This window comes from Cygnus atratus, chromosome 2 (assembly GCF_013377495.2).
Source record: "Cygnus atratus isolate AKBS03 ecotype Queensland, Australia chromosome 2, CAtr_DNAZoo_HiC_assembly, whole genome shotgun sequence".
Lineage (NCBI taxonomy): Eukaryota > Metazoa > Chordata > Aves > Anseriformes > Anatidae > Cygnus > Cygnus atratus.
Genome location: NC_066363.1, coordinates 32,971,306 through 32,989,369, shown reverse-complemented (window position 1 = coordinate 32,989,369; position 18,064 = coordinate 32,971,306). Strand labels below are relative to the sequence as shown.

At 37.2% G+C, this 18,064-nt stretch overlaps 1 protein-coding gene across 3 annotated transcripts in view; it reads right to left on the bottom strand.

Moving 5' to 3' along the window:
• The window catches only part of ITGB8 (integrin subunit beta 8), a 47,817-nt gene that overhangs the window by 11,474 nt on the left and 18,279 nt on the right, over positions 1–18,064 (bottom strand). For 2 of the 3 annotated variants that reach the window (XM_035562518.1, XM_035562520.2), the window contains exons 4-10: positions 16,760–17,006; positions 14,788–14,953; positions 11,886–12,044; positions 6,853–6,948; positions 6,670–6,759; positions 3,906–4,040; positions 577–982 (exon numbers count right to left, since the gene is read on the bottom strand). In XM_035562518.1, coding sequence (XP_035418411.1) covers positions 577–982; positions 3,906–4,040; positions 6,670–6,759; positions 6,853–6,948; positions 11,886–12,044; positions 14,788–14,953; positions 16,760–17,006 — 1,299 coding nt within the window. The remainder of the gene's footprint in view (positions 1–576; positions 983–3,905; positions 4,041–6,669; positions 6,760–6,852; positions 6,949–11,885; positions 12,045–14,787; positions 14,954–16,759; positions 17,007–18,064) is intronic. The other variant, XM_035562521.2, reaches the window with a different exon arrangement.

The following is an 18,064-nucleotide window of genomic DNA, read 5'->3' as shown; positions in this document are numbered from 1 at the left end:
GTTCTCCTTGGGCAGGAGACTCCATCACAGATGAGAGACCCCAACACCTCTTAGATAAAAATCTCCCTGTTTCCTCTTCCACCGCATCTCAGGCTTTGTGAGCTCACAAATTTGAGAGGTCTGCTTAGGTTAAGAAATAATAAATTCACAAAGTTTGTTGGGGTTACGGAAGAAGATTGAGAACATGAACCATAATTCATTGTGTTGGAATGAAGTATTTAAAGAATTTGGTAACATTATTTCTCTCCATTTTATGTAAAGTTCACAGTCGCCAACAGAGCAAAACCAGAGTAACTCTGCCAAAGCCCCCAGTATTACTCTCAATTTATCCTACTGTAGCAGAAAAAAATTGGTCCCTCAGTTCACAAATTGGTCAGCATAGAGTGAAATGAAAGGAGGCAGGACAGCGGAACAGATTTAAAAATACTTCAAAAATTACTTTTGAGGGGAAAAATATATTCTGGTAGAGACAGTGATACCGATTAAATCACATTTTTCCATAATAACGTTAACTTAAAAGTCTCAGAAAACAAAACAAAAGAGAAACAAAGCACAGACTTAAATTCAGCAGCTTACCAGAACATAAGTTTCCTTGGTGATACGGGCAGGAAAAGTCATCCATTTCGCAGTACTTGCCATACACCTTGCCTAGCTTGTTTTTGTAGCAGAAACATTTTCCATCTATGCAATTTCCTTGACCACTGCAGATGGGCTGGTCCGGGTGTCGCCTGCACCTCTCAGAAGGAACCGTATCTCCATGAGAGCTACAGTCGTTGTCACTGCAATGGGGCTGTTTGCTATCAGGAAAAGTTTCATCAGCCCACACTCTTTTCTGCCTTGCACCATCTCCACTCTGACAGGCACAGCTTTTCTGTACATTAATGATGGTGGTTTCATTGAAACCGATAGGCTTAAGTATCACATATTTTCTTCCTCCAGTTGTGTCACATCCTTTCATTGTAACTGATACATTGAAAAGTACCTAAGAAGATATAAAGATATATTTTACATTGTTACAATTTCCTATAAATTGCTTACATTTTTTAACAAACAAATAAAGCAGAATCTCACATTATGTGTATGCACTAGCTGGTAATAAGAAAAGATACAGTGCCCACTTGTGTAATATATTAGCAAAGATAGGCATCACAAATACAGTTAAACCATAGCAACAGAAGATTAGCAGCAGTCTACTTCTCCTGTTGCAGAAGACAAGTTTAATACAAGCTAAATACCCATAGAAGTACCATAGTCCTCCTTTTATTTAAAGTGTTCATTCTGTGTAAATTATAGAAACACTCAAGATCAGCTTGAGCAAGACAAACACAAACAGAAACAGAGATACTCATCATATAAACAACCTATAATAAATGTTCTTGTTGCAGAAAGAGTCTTCTGTGGAAACAGAAAATACACAGACTTTTTGTTTGGGAGGCCCTACCTACTCCTGCTAAAACACAGAAATGGCTCACACCTTAGCAGCAGCTTACGTTTCCCTGTCCAGTGATGGGGATGAACCAAGAGAGTATTGCTGCTCTTGCTGTGGCCCTAGGCAGACCAAGCGCTGCTTCAGGATGGAGCCGGCACCCATGTGCTGCCCATGGCATGCCCTCGCCACCATGCCCTGGGTCCTTGCTGCTGGCAGAGCTCACTGCACCATCAGTCCCTGTGGCTTTCCAGAGCCTTGGCACAGGGCCCTGGCTCATTTTGGTGGCTGGTGACTGCCACAGAGCTGGCATTAGTGACTACCAAATCTCTGACAGCTTTGATATCTGTGGTATTTTCACCATAGGAGTCTTTGTATTTCACAGTTACCTTTATTTTTATTTTTTTGGCTGGTGGGCTCCTGACAGGGTATTCTCACTAAGGCTGTATAGCCTGTTGACTGTGAACAACTCTTCCCAGCCTCCTTGCAGAGAAAGCACCACCAAGAAGACAAGGTGAGAAAAGAGCCCGACAGACGCAAGTACCTTTACTTTTTACCGCCAAAGAACAAAGATTTCCAACTCAAAAGAACTGAAAACGTAAGAAACTGATTACACCGGAGGCTGAAAGCATCCACAGAGACTGCGAGCATTCATTTCTTGGCGGTCCCCCCCTCCCGCTGCGCCCCCACCCTGCTCGACAATGGCAGCTTTGTGGCCAGCCCGGCTGCGGCTGCCTACAAGAACAGGAGAAGAATGCAGTGCAGAGCATGCACTTCTTAACTGTCCCATCCAGGGTGCATAAAGGCTTTGTCTCTCTCTTTTTGCTTTTCCTCTTCTTTTTTTTTTCAAGTGCGCTATTGCGTGCGTAACCCCTCAGCTGCCTGCAGCCTCTGTGCTTGAGGCTTCTTCCATTAGAAAGCGTGGATATGCCCCAAGGATTCACACGGCAGGTGCAGATCGTGTGGGGAGGAAAGGCTGCAGCTAGAGAATGTGCTTTGTGTTCGACACAGAACCCTGCTAGAAAACATGATCTTCACATACAACACTGCAGGAGGATCGGCAGGGAGATGGGAGAGAAGCACAAACCATGTCTTGCCTGTGAGTCATGAAATGTGATGGGTCTGAACACAGCAGCAGAAAGATTAAACTTATTACAATTAAATAATTATGGCACCGTGAACACTGATGCTCACTAATTGCCAAAGTTAGTTTTGCACCCTGAAGAGGCCATAGGATTCTTCCCAAATATAATACACTTTTGTGTTTTGGTAAGAAAAGGAAGGAAGAAGGATTAGACAATGAAAGGAATGTGAGAATTAAGGAAAAGCATTTAGCCTGTAAACAAATACTGAAAGGAGGATTTACGGTTAAAAATAAATTAATCTCTTGAGGATGGTTCATTTTCAACCGCAGTAAGCTTTAGGACCACATGCAATCTTTTACAATCAACTGGCTCAGCTTTTTATTAAAAAGAACCAGATATAAATATTTTTCTTTTCATTAAACAGAACAAATTCCAATCCTATTTCTTATGACATACACAGGGAACAACACTGTAGAAGAGATGAGTTAAGAAGAAAAACATATCATATCTCCTTTAAAGAGTAGCAGCTAATCAGCAGCAAATTATTCAGACAAAATACAGAATAGTATAAAACACATTTAAATGAACATATTTAAAATTCACGTGTTTAACCTACTGTTTTGCTTTGCTATTTCTACACACAGACACAATCAAATCCCATCAGCTGAGCTGTGTGTACATTGCAAGAAGGAAAGAACTCCTTGACCTCGCTCTCCAGAAACACAGACCTCTTCCTGGCAAGCTAAAGGAATTACTCTACTGGTCCAAGCAATCAAATAAATATATCAAGGCACAGAGAAGTCGTTCTCGGAAGAAAATTATGTTCTTTATATAAGCCAGACATCTTCCCCTGCATTTTCACGGTGCACGACGCTCCAGTTTTAAAATCCATTTCATTCAGTAGGTGGCACCAATCCAAACGGGGATAAATCATTTTATTAATTTGATTTATAAAATAAACTAATTACCCATGACTCTGAGTGTGCAAGAAGGCTAGCAGAGCAAGGAGAGGGAAAGGTGGCGTCTCCTACAGATCCAAGTAGCACAAATTCCAATGATTCTTTTCCATTGGGTGATTATCTTTCAACCTCTTTAAGTACAAATTTTATCACAATGAACACGGCCATTGTGTCCAGCAAAGGACAAAGAAGGATAGTTTTAATGGACGTTAGCTTTCAGGAAAAGCTTTCAGCCTTAGTCTCATGAGATTAGTGAGAATTAAAATAAGATTCAGGAAAAATAAAACCCAAGAATAATAGAGAGTCTGTGATAATTAATCACTAAAATCCAGTTTCAGTTTGAGTAAATCCCTAGAAGATTTCACACCATTGAAACCCAACCAAACAGAAAAGTAAGTATTCCAGCTCCTTGAAGAAAGAGAACTATAAACATACTTCTTCATTATATCCCACATTTTTACATCCTTCCATGCCAGTTTTTTTACTTCCATCAGGACAGATTGCAGTGATATTGAAATTAAGATCCTGGATCTGGTTATCCACTTGGATTTTCACTTCAGAGATTAGTTTCTGTAACCAGAAAACAACTTTTAGTTGCATTGCATCTCAATATATAATGTGTACTAGTGACTAATACCAAGTACTGCTACTATGACTAACTAAAAATGAAGAAAGCTTGTCTGCATGAATAAAGGAATGAATTAAAGCATTGTTTCCCATATAAAGACTTGATTACATTCCAAATATACACAACCAGTGAACTCGTAATTCTGATAAAGAGGATTACGTTTTCCAGATAAAAAATGTTTTAAGCTTTTCTAAAATGGTTTTGAGGCTGTATTTTTGGCAATTTGAAAATCTATTCCAGCAACCATGTGTAACAAAAAACACTTATTTTTTGAGAGACTATTCTGTATTTTAGCTACACATTCAAAATAAAACAGTAGACATACATACAGCCATTATTATTCAGCAGAAAAAGTTACTAATGGAATTGATGCTTTAAACTTCTGATATTTTGCATTTGTCTTGGCAAAGTTTCCTCTGAGCAAACTTTAGGGTGATATAAAGGCTACTGGGATTACCCTTACTGATTTATTTGGGTCAGCTAGGTCTATGTAAGTCAACAACTGGTTGATTCCCATTAGAGCTTTTTACAATATAAAATAATGAAAAAGCCAACTACTCTGTAACTAGTACTTACTGCAACCTCTAAAATCCTACTTAGTAATTATAGAAGGAATATTACTTCTTTTCCTTCTACAAATATATTAAGACCCTGTACAATTCTATGAGATGAAAATTGCACAAAAAGATTACTAAAATTCCTTGCATTTTACTATTTTTAAAATGGGATATTTTATTGTTACAAATGGAAATTTAATTACATGAATCTGAACATATGTTTATCTTAGTGACTTTTTGAAAATTAGTGACTCATCTTTGGCTTTTTAGACAGGGATTTTCACCCAGGGTTTTCCACAACTAAGCCTAAGGCTTCCCTGCTTAGAAGAAGAGTGCAAGAGGCTCACTGCCATCAAACATCAACACTAAATTTATTTTCTTATGTAAGTACTTTTGCTATCAAGAAAGCAAAACATTCAAGCCCTGTTCGCTGTGTGTTTGTATATTACAAGCCACTAAAAACATGATAAAAAACCTCAGAAGTATCAAATCCAATGGAGTTAGAATGGGAAGGAAAATACTGTCAAAAAAATGAAAATAAGGCAAGAACAAACTGGGGGTGGCTGGAGCAGGAAAGTCCCACAGAATCTTCTATTTAAATAAAAGTATTATTTTGTAAATTTGTATTTCCTCTCCTTGAATGTTTGCCCTGTATTATACTGTAAAAACTCTGATTCACTTTAGGATGGACAGTCTAAAAGGGGTAAAAGAACCATGAGTTTCAGGGTTTTTTTGTTTTTTTTTTTTTTCTTTCCAGCAGTATTTTACAGTTTCCTGCAAGCCTCTATATTCAAAATGAAATTTCTTGATTTCATAAGAGAAAGTATAATACCAGAGAGAACTTTAATGCAATTTGATTATACTTCCTCTGCTTTTGGCTGTCTTTGACTTCTACACAACATTTCCAACATGCGACTGTGAAAAATGAGCACAAACCCACTCTATTGCTAGTAATAGACATGGGACTTGGCTCTTCACTAAAGCCAATGGCTGCTGAAAGCAACCAAACAGCCTAATTTACATTGTTAACCTAGTACAATGGATGATTTTATTCCATCTCCAAATAATTAATGCGATGCACATTAATACCTTGCATACAGGCTTGTATATGATCTTTCAGCTTTTGAATCTTGCATGTTTATGTAACTTGCACACCTTGACAGCATTCAACTGTCTAACCCATGACTTTTATTTTGCTGCTGCTGTACAGGCTCCCTTTACTCTGTTACATCAAATATATACTATATGTTTTTTTTTTCAAACCTGTTTATCCCCCTTCCCACTCACTACCAAGATGACAGTCTCCACTTTCACGCTGCCATTCCTTGCCAATCATTTATGAAAAATAACTTTATGCTCTTTCCCATACTATTACTTCCAGTTGAGAACTCCTCCCAGAAGTTCACAAAGCCATTTCCATTGTTCTCTCTCAAATCCCTATCAAAACTCTTCTTCGCTGCAATGCCTTAAAACCCTGAGTCATCACACTGCTTTGTGCAAAGTAAATGCTGCTTTCCACAATACCCACAGTACCCTGTTGTCAAACTGCATCCTTGTAAATTCCCACCTGTTGTCCATTTGCTAAGAATTCATGCTGTAAAACCCTCTACATACTGCAGCATCTTTTTGTTCTGAATTTATATGATGCCCAGATAGTAGCGTCAGGTTTATAACTAAAGGTCTGAGATTCCAAAATACAAATGAGACCAACTTTTCTTTTGAAGTAGCATGGCAAGAGGTGCAAAGAATCAAACATCATATTAAGGAGCATCCTTAGTAAAGAAAAAGTGCCAGCTCTTGGCTTTGAGACCCCAACAGCCTTCGAGATTTGAATGGCTATTGTGGGACAGTATCACCCACCACCAACCTGGACATTCAGAAAATTAGGAAACCTATCCTGGTGGACTTCAGATAGGAGCCAACATCCTGGAAATTCCAACTTTAGGCTCTAGCCTATAAAATGTGAAAAAATCCTGCACAAATACAGCATCCAACACTGTCATTCTGATCATACCTGATAGGCTTCTACCACCAAATCATTGAGATTTGCTGCTTGTGATTCTATTTGTCTTGCAACAGTACCAGGCAACAGAGGTAACAGATCCTGCGAAAAATACAGTAGTTTATGCACAGTTTTAATATTTAATATAAATACTGTGTTTTCAAATTTGGAAAAATAATTTGATTTCTAACCTACTTTATACCAATGGAACTGGCTTCCTTGAACTGCAAAAATAACATTGATGTTATTGTCAATCAATTTTTCAGACAGCTGCCCAAGAGATGGATGCTCCTGAAAAATACAACAGAAAAAAATGAGGTTTAGTAGGGGAAAACCTTACATTTTATATATAACACAATACAGGACTCCAAAGCTACTCCAATCCTTATTTTTAAATGTACAAAGGAATACTGGGCCTACATCCAGAAGAAGGTGGGACTGACCAAATGCAGACCGTGACAGAAAAAAACAAATCACCACCACATCAAGTCGGCTGTGACAGGCTTCTCTGTTGTCAGCTAGGCAGTGCTGCACACTGGGAGGACTAACTGGACTCTTTACACAGCACCATTTTGCTGGTTTGTCTGATGCTCATGAAACAGCAGCTTGATATGGTGTTGTCCATGGTCTGTCTGGAAGAACAACAGGATTCCTGAGAACAACAGGCGGGTTCTTGCACAAAAGTCAGGGAGGAAGAATTACATCAGATGAGGTGTGCTTTTGGGAGTTGCAAGGTGAGTCATTAAGTTTGTTTCCCAGAAAGGTGTTTTGGCACCAGGAATCAGACACATCAGCTAAATGGGTCAGGTTCTAGCAACATCAATATCCTATACATATCTTACAGCTGACACCTTTCTCCAAGACTTGCCTTAGGAGTGATGCCTCCAGCCATCACTGCAATGGCCTGCTACAGTTTTTGAACCGTGCCTGTGCTTGAAGGTTTCATGAGTTTCACATCTCTCCCCCGTGTTGACATTGCTCTACTTGGTGAAGTGACTATTATGGCATTTCCTGTGCTGTGACCTGCCCTCCTATACTTCTTGTTGAAAGATCTGACGTGGATTTGGGAACAAGAAGTGTGTGGCTATCCCTTCATCCAAGAAATGGGGAAGCACAGAGGTGTTTGTGTGGTCCCAGTGGGCTTTGCACATCTGTGCTGTGTGGCATTCCTCCAGTTCCAGTACTCTAAAACTGTATCTGAAAGTCACTGCTGATTTACCGTATATGTGTCTGTGAATGCTTCCTAAGAAATAATTTCAACATTTAAAATTCATGACTAAACATAGGGAAGTTGCCTGTGTTTACCCTCCCCGAGTTTTCCTCAGGAGAGCAATAGACATACGTCAGGTTTTTCAGTGTCTTTCCCCCACATATTTCTGCTGTCTTTCTCTTCCTGACATTTTTCATCATCTGTCCCATATTCTCTCTCTCTCTCCCTCTCTCCTACACAAACACACTCTCCCTGTTTTCATGCACAATTCATTACTCCTTGGAGTGCCACTTGTTATTCAAGGCACCCTGCAAGTCAACTGCTATCCTAACAGTAATTTGAAAGCCAGGACAGCAGAGACAAAGTTATGCAAGGGGGTAAAATCCATTTTCCACCACATTGCACTACTGTAAATAGCCTTGTATAGAAAGAACAAAGGAATTCCTTGCTGCAGTTTGCTCTTAGCAAGGATCTCAACTTACTTATTCTTGATAAGAGATTATATTCTTTAAGATAAGTGACGATTGTTAGGTAATACAGCAATAAACAGGCCTTCTTACAGCTGCAGCTGTGGAGCATGTCATACATGAGGGTCCGGGGAGCATAAATACTGGTACACAGCACACTTACATGTGAAGTGCAGCAGCAGTGGCCGCGTTGCCAATTTCACAACACAGCATTAAGGCCTCTTCCCTCTCTCCATGACCACAGACCACAGGGGTTGGGCCTCCATTGTCCTGCACAAGCCTACATGCCACATGCACCAGGCTGGCAGATCACAGACACACCAAGTGGTCCCAGGACATGTCCTAGTAAAGCCAGATGTTCTACAAACATCTCCTGCGCCATGGGGCAGTGGTGAGGGATCGTGAGAGGGTGCTCAAACGAATCAGTCTGCTAGTTACCATATGACACTAGACATGTCCAAATGCCAGCAAAGTGAACCTTCAACGTCTCTGCAACTAATGGCAAAAGTTTGAGATCAGTGGCATCAGAAATGGGTTTCCAACCCCTGATGAAACAAAAGCTTATTCAGATGGAGTTTACTGAAGTCAAGAGATGATATGCATAGACATGCGAAGGTTGTAGGGACTGGATCTCCAAATCACACAGCATGCTTACAAGTAAAACTGGACTTCCATCTATTTCTTAGCTCTAACTCATTACAGTGTCCAGTTTGGTTAACGGTATATTATATTCTCACTTCAGATTAGAAAGAAAATTTTCTTTCTTATTAGAATGGAGTGTTTTGTTTTGTTTTGTTTTTAAGCATCAGCAGAACCATACTATCTTTTTCATTTTTAGCATATAAGGAGATGACATAACGGACTGTTGGTCACTCAAGGAGCCTCATTTTGCTTGCTGTAAAAACCTTGGTGTACTCTATGCATTTTTATCTTATCTACTCCCACTACTGCTTAGGAGAATGTATTCTCATTTTAGATCTTCTTTCTTGTTCCAGTTCCATCATTCATTTTATTATTTTAACCTACTGTATTAAGTCTAGAAGATAACTGATACAGACATTAAGTATTTCAGAAAGAGAGTGAACCAAGCACACATCTAATTAAAATGGACTAGATTTCTTTCTTGTCTTATACTTTTTCTGACCTCTGCATGACTACTTAACAAAAGTTAGAAAGAGGCAGAAAAATTAATAACTGGAAAGATTATTTTTTTGCAAATAGATAAAGCAAAGTCCTCTTAACTGCAACAAGAATAAAATAAAGTATGCCAGGATTCAGTCTCCTCTAGACTACCAGGCACTAAGAATGAAAGCAGGAGCACAATGTTATTACAGATGACTCTTAAAATTAACATTTCATATCATAATTGCACTGAGAAGGAAAAAAAAAAAAGTAAAACCGTGTTTCTCCTTTACATTTTTTTTTGACAACCTTTCATGACATCTCGTTTAAATATTAGTTACAGAGATTTTCTTTTTCTGGTTTTACTTGTTCATTTGAAGTTTCTTCCTGTTTCTTTATGGATCTCTGGCTAATGAGAATATGACTAAAATAATATATACTATTATAGGCTACTATTATTATACTAGTGAGAAGAAAAAAAAGGCAAGAAACTACCTGCCCTTATAGACACTATTGTGTGTTATCATCTCAAATCTATTCCAGAAAATATCTGACACTGAGAAAGATTTCCATTCTAGACCTCTCCTGTCACTAGACTTTATACGTGGGCATGCAAGAATTAGCCAGCGGTTGAAAAAATATATGGGCCAGAAGCCAGAAGCCATGGGTCAAAATGTGCCAATCTAGGTGTCTTTCAAGGTCATTTCATATGGGTGGCAAAAGAAAGACAACCTAATTTCACAAAAAGCATCAATAGCGTCAAAAATCATAGAGATTTCTTACTCTATATGGGACAATAAAATCATGATTCTTCAGCCCAGAATTCAGAAAATCATTTAAAACCCTTTCTTCAGTCAGCCATCAATCTGTCATTGAAAGAGATTAATTAATTTTGTCTGTATTTTATATTGGTGAGGTTTTCCAGACTACAAAGAAGTTAATTTGCCAAGTTGGATAGATTTTTTTTCTTTCTTTTTTTTTTTTTTTTTAAACTGAAAATATCTTTATTACCAAAGAAATCCTGAATCCCACGGAAAGATTTTTATCTATAGCAATTGTGTAATAAAGTGAATAAAAAGTAGAGATAGGGACATCATAACAAATAAGTATGCTCTCCTTTTGGGACGGAAAGTTTCTGGATTCTTTGCTTTGAGCAGAATAAGGGAAGGGGTTGTTTTTATCCCAGGGACACTGTAAAAATAATGAAAATGAACAGACTAGCAAGAGGGAAATAAATAATCCTGACATCAGTGAGGGAATATCCAAAAGGTGACAGAGGGAGTGCATTAATGCAAGAACATCAGATAATCGGAAATCCAGACAGCCTTCCTGCCAGCACACGCTTAGTTGCTTCCTCCATTCAGCGAGGTCCCAAACACCCACCTATTCCTGGAAACCTCCCGCATTTCACGATTGCATACCATACGGCCGCCGCCTCCTGCTGCCTCCCGGTAAACACCCTGCACTGGGACTAAATTCAGGGCTAGCCTGGCCTGCACCGAGCCCTCACTGATCTCCCGGCTGGGAATGCAGGCTGGATGCTTCAGCTAAGTGCAGTGAGCACCGAGAAGAAAACCCTGATGTGCTCTGTACCACAGTTCATATTTCCATTTTCTGATGCTTACATAACAATTAAGCAATGATGCAAATGATTCACATTTCTTAAATGAATGAATTACATTCATAAAACAGTGCAATTAAATAGTACAAATCTTAGAGAAAAAATTCTTGTATCTCTATAGCTATTTTATACTTGAAGAAATCTTTTTGAAAGCTAAAAATATCTGCTGAAGTCTTATTGTTTTGTTACAGTGAATTTGAAGCAACGTTTTACACAGGTATGTATTACCACACATGGTTTTATACTGTGAGATTCAGATGTATTTAATGCTACATTAACACAGCAAAGCTTTGTGTCACCAAAATATTTTCTAGTCCATCAAGGTTGGACTAGTTCATTGGTGCTGCACATCTTCAGTTTCACTCTTACAAAGCTTGCTCAATCAATGCAACTATGAACCTTCTGACCATAAAGCATGACCACTACCTTTGTCTTATTAGCACAAACATGCAATTTGTACCTGCTTCTTCTCCTGCAAAATATCACAGAAACTTCCTATTTATATTTTATAGAAAATGTGTGCCATTCTAATGAGATGGTAATAAAAAACAAAAACAAACAAACAAAAAACATTAAAACAACAGTAAAATATTCTTCTCTGCTCTGTACTGTTGACTCAGACTGAAAAATACTTCATCCCAGATACAAAGCATGTCAATATTTCCATGTGATGTATTCTTTATTTTACATCTTGCCTACCTGGGAAAATATTATTCTAATAGTTGAATTAAAAGCAATGCTTTGCACTGATCCAAAAACCTCATTTACACCACTTCCCTGAAGGTAGAATGTATGACATATACCTTACCATACTCGTAGCTTTGACGTACACGTTATCTTTCAAATGACAGTTTCCATCATGGGGAATTACGATCCCCGCTAATTTACTATCGAGGGCCAGGTGGGAAGTTTGATCTGTCATCACAAGAAGTAGTCGCTTGGCTTCTTTGCGCCACCCAATGTGGCTCTGAAAAGAGAACAAAATTGAACATAAGAAAGTGATACTTACCTACTTTCTAAAATAATAAATAACAAAATGAAAAATGAATGTAGAAGTCTACTTCCCGGTATTACACTACTTAGCAGCGCTGAGTTTAAACCAGGATATTTAAAGCATTCATTCTGCTTTTGTGTGGAAAGATTCTTCACATCCTATGTCTGAAAACTATTTCTGGGAGTCAGAGATCCACTTACCACCTGCTTTCCTTTTTGAAAGAAGATTCCTCAAAATATAAACAAGCTATGCATTATATAGTGGGCTTCAGTAACAGCTGCCAAATTGTTATTACATACAAATGCATATGCATAACAACCATATAATTCTCTGGGATCCCAAAAGCATTACAACCAACAAATATGCATTAATTGGTATCGTTACTTGGTGCACTCTTCTATTTTTACTTTCTGTTTATTTACTTGATATTCTAGTCATTCTCTAATTTCCTTTTCCTACACTGCTTTCCAGAAAGGACTTTTGCATATGATCATCCAATCACTAAACAGATAGCTTGTGTGTCTTCATGCACCTGCAAACTGAGAAAATCTTCACTATGCACCAAAATACAACAAATATCAATATCCCAAGGGATTACTAGCAAAGCAGCATCTGCAAAGGTGAATTTAATGTGCTTTAGGAATTCAGTGATGTGAAGGTTGTAGCAGGGCAAGCTTGTATCTGGGTTGGGTGCCAGTTTTTATTTTTCCAGAACATTTATTTTTCTGCAAGGAATAATGTCTGCTTTAAATCAAATTTTGGAGAGGCAGACACGAATCACTTTATATGCTTCTTCATTCTCCCTCTCTATTATTTCGTCTCCTTTTTCACTAATTCAATTTTTTCCTCCTTCCTTGCTCCTCCTTCCTACGACTCTCTTGTCTCTGCCACTTCCCTTAACACTGCCAGGTATCATCCATCTCCTGTGAAACCTATCTGCAACACAGACCGTGCATTCAGCCAGGGTTCAAGATTTATTCTCTCTTTCCTTTCTTTGCTTTGCACGGAGTGATTTAGCTCCCTTCTCACACTTTTTCCTTGCTAGCTCTGAACAGGGAATGAGTACCTAATTACAGTAGAGATAATAAGTGCAGCTTACACTTATTATTATTACACTTACTATTATTAAGCTTACAGCTTACACGCAGGCACCAGCCTCACTCAGACAATCCTAGACAGAATTCCCCTAAACAAAGGTATTAAATTGTTTTTATAAATAAATTATATCTTAAAAAATCCCAATTTTTCCTCCAGCAGCATAGAACCTCCTTGCTCCTAAGACTCCATCACTTCACTTTGTCAGTTCAAGACTCCTACATTCATATATCACAGCAACCAAAATTTCAAAGTTGCTCCATGTACTAACCTGATACTGCATGCAACAGGGATGTGTGGGTTACAGCAAGTTGGAGCAAGTTATAAAGTTCCTTTTTGGGCAAAAGGAGCATGCATTAATATAAATTACAGTTCATTATGGTAGTTATGAATTGTACATTGTTCTCATCCATTTTGTTCACAATTTAATCAGCACGAAAGCCTCTCCATTCTCATGAACGTTTTTGTTCTATTGTTTTTGGAAGCATAGATTATTCTAAAACTCACACGTCCTAAATGTGGAATGTATCCAGTGAGAAACACTGAATTTTAAATATTTTTTTCCACAGCTTCAGAATAATTTTTTAACAGCTGTGATCACAGTTTCCATGAAGAGTGGCTTTTATTTACCTGTGTTACATCTCATCAAAATCTGAAAATAACATTGGAGCCAAACTATTCATTTTTAGCACAGTTTGCATTCCTTTTTGGCCTTGACTCCTTCTACTGTTCCAAAAGAGAATGTGAAAATGAATAAAATAAAAGAATTACTCTGACATCTCCTGAAGAGACAAGAACCACACCAAAAGCCTGTGATTTGGACAGGAGTTGAATTACTTTCTGTAAGAGGACCAGAAAGAGTTATAGAGCACTAGTAAACCCCCAAATCAGTCAACTTTCAAAATTTCTATTGTATTACTAGGCATACAAGGAAGATAACAAGCAAAAAAGCCTTTAAGTGCAAAAAAATTACTGTTATTTATAGTCTTAAATCTTGGAAACCACTAATGCAGATCTTTTTGATCCCTTTCTGCATGTAAGAGATGGTGATGCAATTCTGTTAATATAGAAAATTTTAATTAATTTTTAGTTGATTTGCATTTTGTCAAGTATTAACTCATCAAAAGCTGAGATAATACTGAAGTGCATTTGTTCTTTGTATCTATACAAGATGTATAACAGGTTCTTCAGTTTTCAGATACATTCTTAAGAAGAAATGCCAAATGGTACGTCTTTAACTGGGAACTAAAGGAGGTCTTCAATGATTTTTGACACTGATTTTGTAATTGACTGAAAGTAATTCATGCATCTGTTCAAGCAAGCAGCAGTTGCTTTCACTGTCCATCCTATGCTGGCTAGACTAGTTAAAGCCATACTTAAAGAACATCATTAGGTAATACTGAAAAACATTTCCTTATGTTATCCTTTTTCAGTTTCAACTGGAAAAAAGGGAAATAATGAAGAAGGAGGAAGAGTCTTACTATTTTCAAGCCTAGAATTGACAGTCTGAATTCAGGAACACTGAGCATAGTTGTACCTGTATATATATATATATATATTATATATATATACACACACTTCTCTGAACTGCCATTTGGTCTTTTGTTGATACGCTCCTTACCTGGCACACAGCTGCTTGGAGCATCGCATCAAACCCCCCTTCAGGTGTATCAATATTCCCAGAAATTTTTTGTTTATTCACTGCATTTCTGAATTCTGCTATATTGTCAGTCAGGGATAGAACGTGAATATAACCATGAGGTGGCATACAATCTAAATTATAATCACTGTACAAAAACAAAAACAAAACAAGATTTAGAAAAAAGTCTAACACAGTCCTCCACATTTTCCATTTGAAAGAAATGTAAATATTCCCTATCAATCCACATAAAATCTTGTTACTCGTGAAAATGTATATATGGATGGTAAAAGAAATGATTAAAGAAAAATAACTCCACATGAGATTAAGTTCAGTTCAAACTTGCTCTAATTTAAAATGAACAACAGTTTTTTTTTAGTATTTTATGTAAATGTATACAATACAATGTAATTAATATAGTACCTATGTGGTATTTCTCTACATAATGAGAAGAAACACAATGTGAGAGATGGTATCATCTCGTGGAACATCTGTGGATGAAAGGACTACTACACCACAATGTTAAGATTCTTTAACAGCTTGATACAAAGGCTAGAGGATGAAAACTGAAATTAAATTTAAGTTTCTATATCCACTATTAGTGAGTAAATGTGCATAAAACTAATGTTGAGTGACAGTTACCTAATGCTTGTGACAGTTATCTCACTGCTTGGATGAGGAAATTCCATTTTCAGTATCATCTCAGTTCTAAATGATACTTTTTGAAATGATATATAAGGTGAGAAAGGTTTAAGTTTGACATCAATAAGCTAATGCCATAGCATTTTTACAGGTCATTGCTCTGGGACCCATGTATGGCAATGGAATTTACAGCACAAACAGAAGTGCTTATCTGATTCTGAGATGCTGAGCAGGTTTCATCTCACTTACGTTCTGTTGCATACAATGTGGTCATCCAGACTACAACATACCCTACTCTGATTCAGTTTACAGTCAATGAAGAGAAACTGGCACTGTAAGGTGTAATACATCTGCAGATGTCTACTTTTAGGGGAAATGAATCATGTCCTAGAAGCAATAATTGATTTCCGCTGACCATAATAGACAGTCTAGAGGACTACTTTAAGACACAGACATTTATATCTCTCCAAGAATTTCCACTACTAATGCCCAATACAAAAATCATCAAAATAAAAAAAGAAGAAGCTCATAGACTTCATAGAACCGTGAATCACATCTTCCCGGGAAAGATAAAACAAGCAAAAAGATGTCAGCAGTTAATATGTACTTTTCCAAGTATTATGGTTTATACAGATTTTAATTTGGTGTGAATAATCTTGGCCTCTAGAGTGTCTCCAAAGTGAGCCCTCACTTTGTTGAGTGTTGAATGGCAGGTATAAAAGGTTGAATGCCTGAGAAAAGAAATTCAAGCCAGAACACCTTTCTCATTTATAATGGGAATTAGTTCACATTACTACTGTGGAATTGGATAACAGGATTGGTTTTGTTCATTAAATGAGCTAAAAGAAAGAAACTGCATCACATTGACTAAAGTAGACATTTTCAAAAGAGAGCTAATGAATGAAGGACCATACAGGAGAAGAGAAGTCCTAGGTCAGAAAGTACAAACCTCTGTAATGAATCTAGGCAACATACATCCAAACTCACCAAGAAAACAACAGTTGGCTATAAAATTAAACACAAAACATATTCAAATAGACTAAAAAGATGTTGTTTGGCTCCTTTTTACAAACAAAAAAAATTGCACTTTTTTTTTTGATACAACAAACTTTTAAAAAATCACTTACCAGATATTTCAGAAGTAATCATTGTATAATGATTCTCAGCATTTTCTTAGGAACTTTACTGGAGAACCAAGGCAAAATGGAATAGAGACAGATTCTAAAGAGCTTTTAAAATACATATTCATACTGCATATTTGTGTAATTTAATCATTTATCAGTTCTACAGTAAATATAGAAAGATTACATACCTGCATTGGTTATGGATTCTACCTGGGTGAATGCTAATATAGGGTGACACAGTTTTATCCACATAGGATCCAAATCCAAGTCGAAAATCAAGAGAAATATTCGCCATCTTTTTAGATAAAGCAAATCCAACAGAATTTAGTTTCTCTATATTGTTGTGCATAGAAGCTGAGACATCAACTAAATAGTAAAGGTCCACAGGATACTTCTCCAGAGGATGAACTTTTAATATAAAGTTTGCTTCACTTCCTGATTCAAAGGAAAATAATAAGTTTACTTACTTTGCTTATTTTTGAATGTACACTCTTAAAAATGTATCATTTTTGCAGCAACCTCAGCACAAAGTTCTTTGTGTCAGCAAACAGAAAAATGAACAAACAAACAAGAAAACCTCCCAAGAGTAAATCAAACCTTGAAGTATAGCTCAAAAACAAGCCATAAAGGAGTTCTTTGTAGAACATCTTGCATTTCTTTTCTCACAGGAGTATTTTATGAAAATGTGACTTCTCCCCATTTTCTTTTAAACTCTGGGTTATGCAATCCCTTTGGCACGGTACCAAAAAGCAGTTACGACTCAAAAAGGACACAGATTTGCATACAAATTGTGGCCAGTCACTTCAAGGCTGATACTTGGAAGTATATTAGCATATCCTGCAAACAGTCTGTCACGTGTATCTGAAACTACACGTTTCATAAAGTGAGCACAGCCTGAAAAACTCAGGTAAGTTAGGCATCAAGCTTATACCAATTCAGTTCCAAGGATTTGAAAAGAATACTCAGTAGAATCAAAATAAAAATAAACAAAAAGTTTTTAATGTTAAAAAATACTAAAAACTGACCTCTCTTTTTATCTCAAGATTATAAATGTCTGTCTTTCCTGCAGAACTGATCACAGATGTAATAAAAATGTTGAGACCTTGGAAGCCCCTAAAAAATAGTTCCTACATTGTTCCTCATCTATTTTCTGTGATTTTGTGTGACTATTCTGTGATTCTGCAATGCCAGCAGAGAGTAATGGGACTGGAGTACAGGCAGTGGAGGTATGACTTCAATGCAATGACTTCAAAATATTCATTATTTAATGACAACAGAAGTGTCAGCTATCTTCAAGAAGAAATAAAAGAGTAGGACCTTTGCATGATGAGTGACGCAATGAAGATACAGCAAAGGACAGGAGGAAATGATACACTACAGAAAAATTATGCAGCTGTTCAATAAAAGCTATCTTAACACATTCTGAAATAGATTTACTAAAAAAAAAAACAACTGAAATGTGACTTGTTTATGCCATTAACTAGTGCATATGA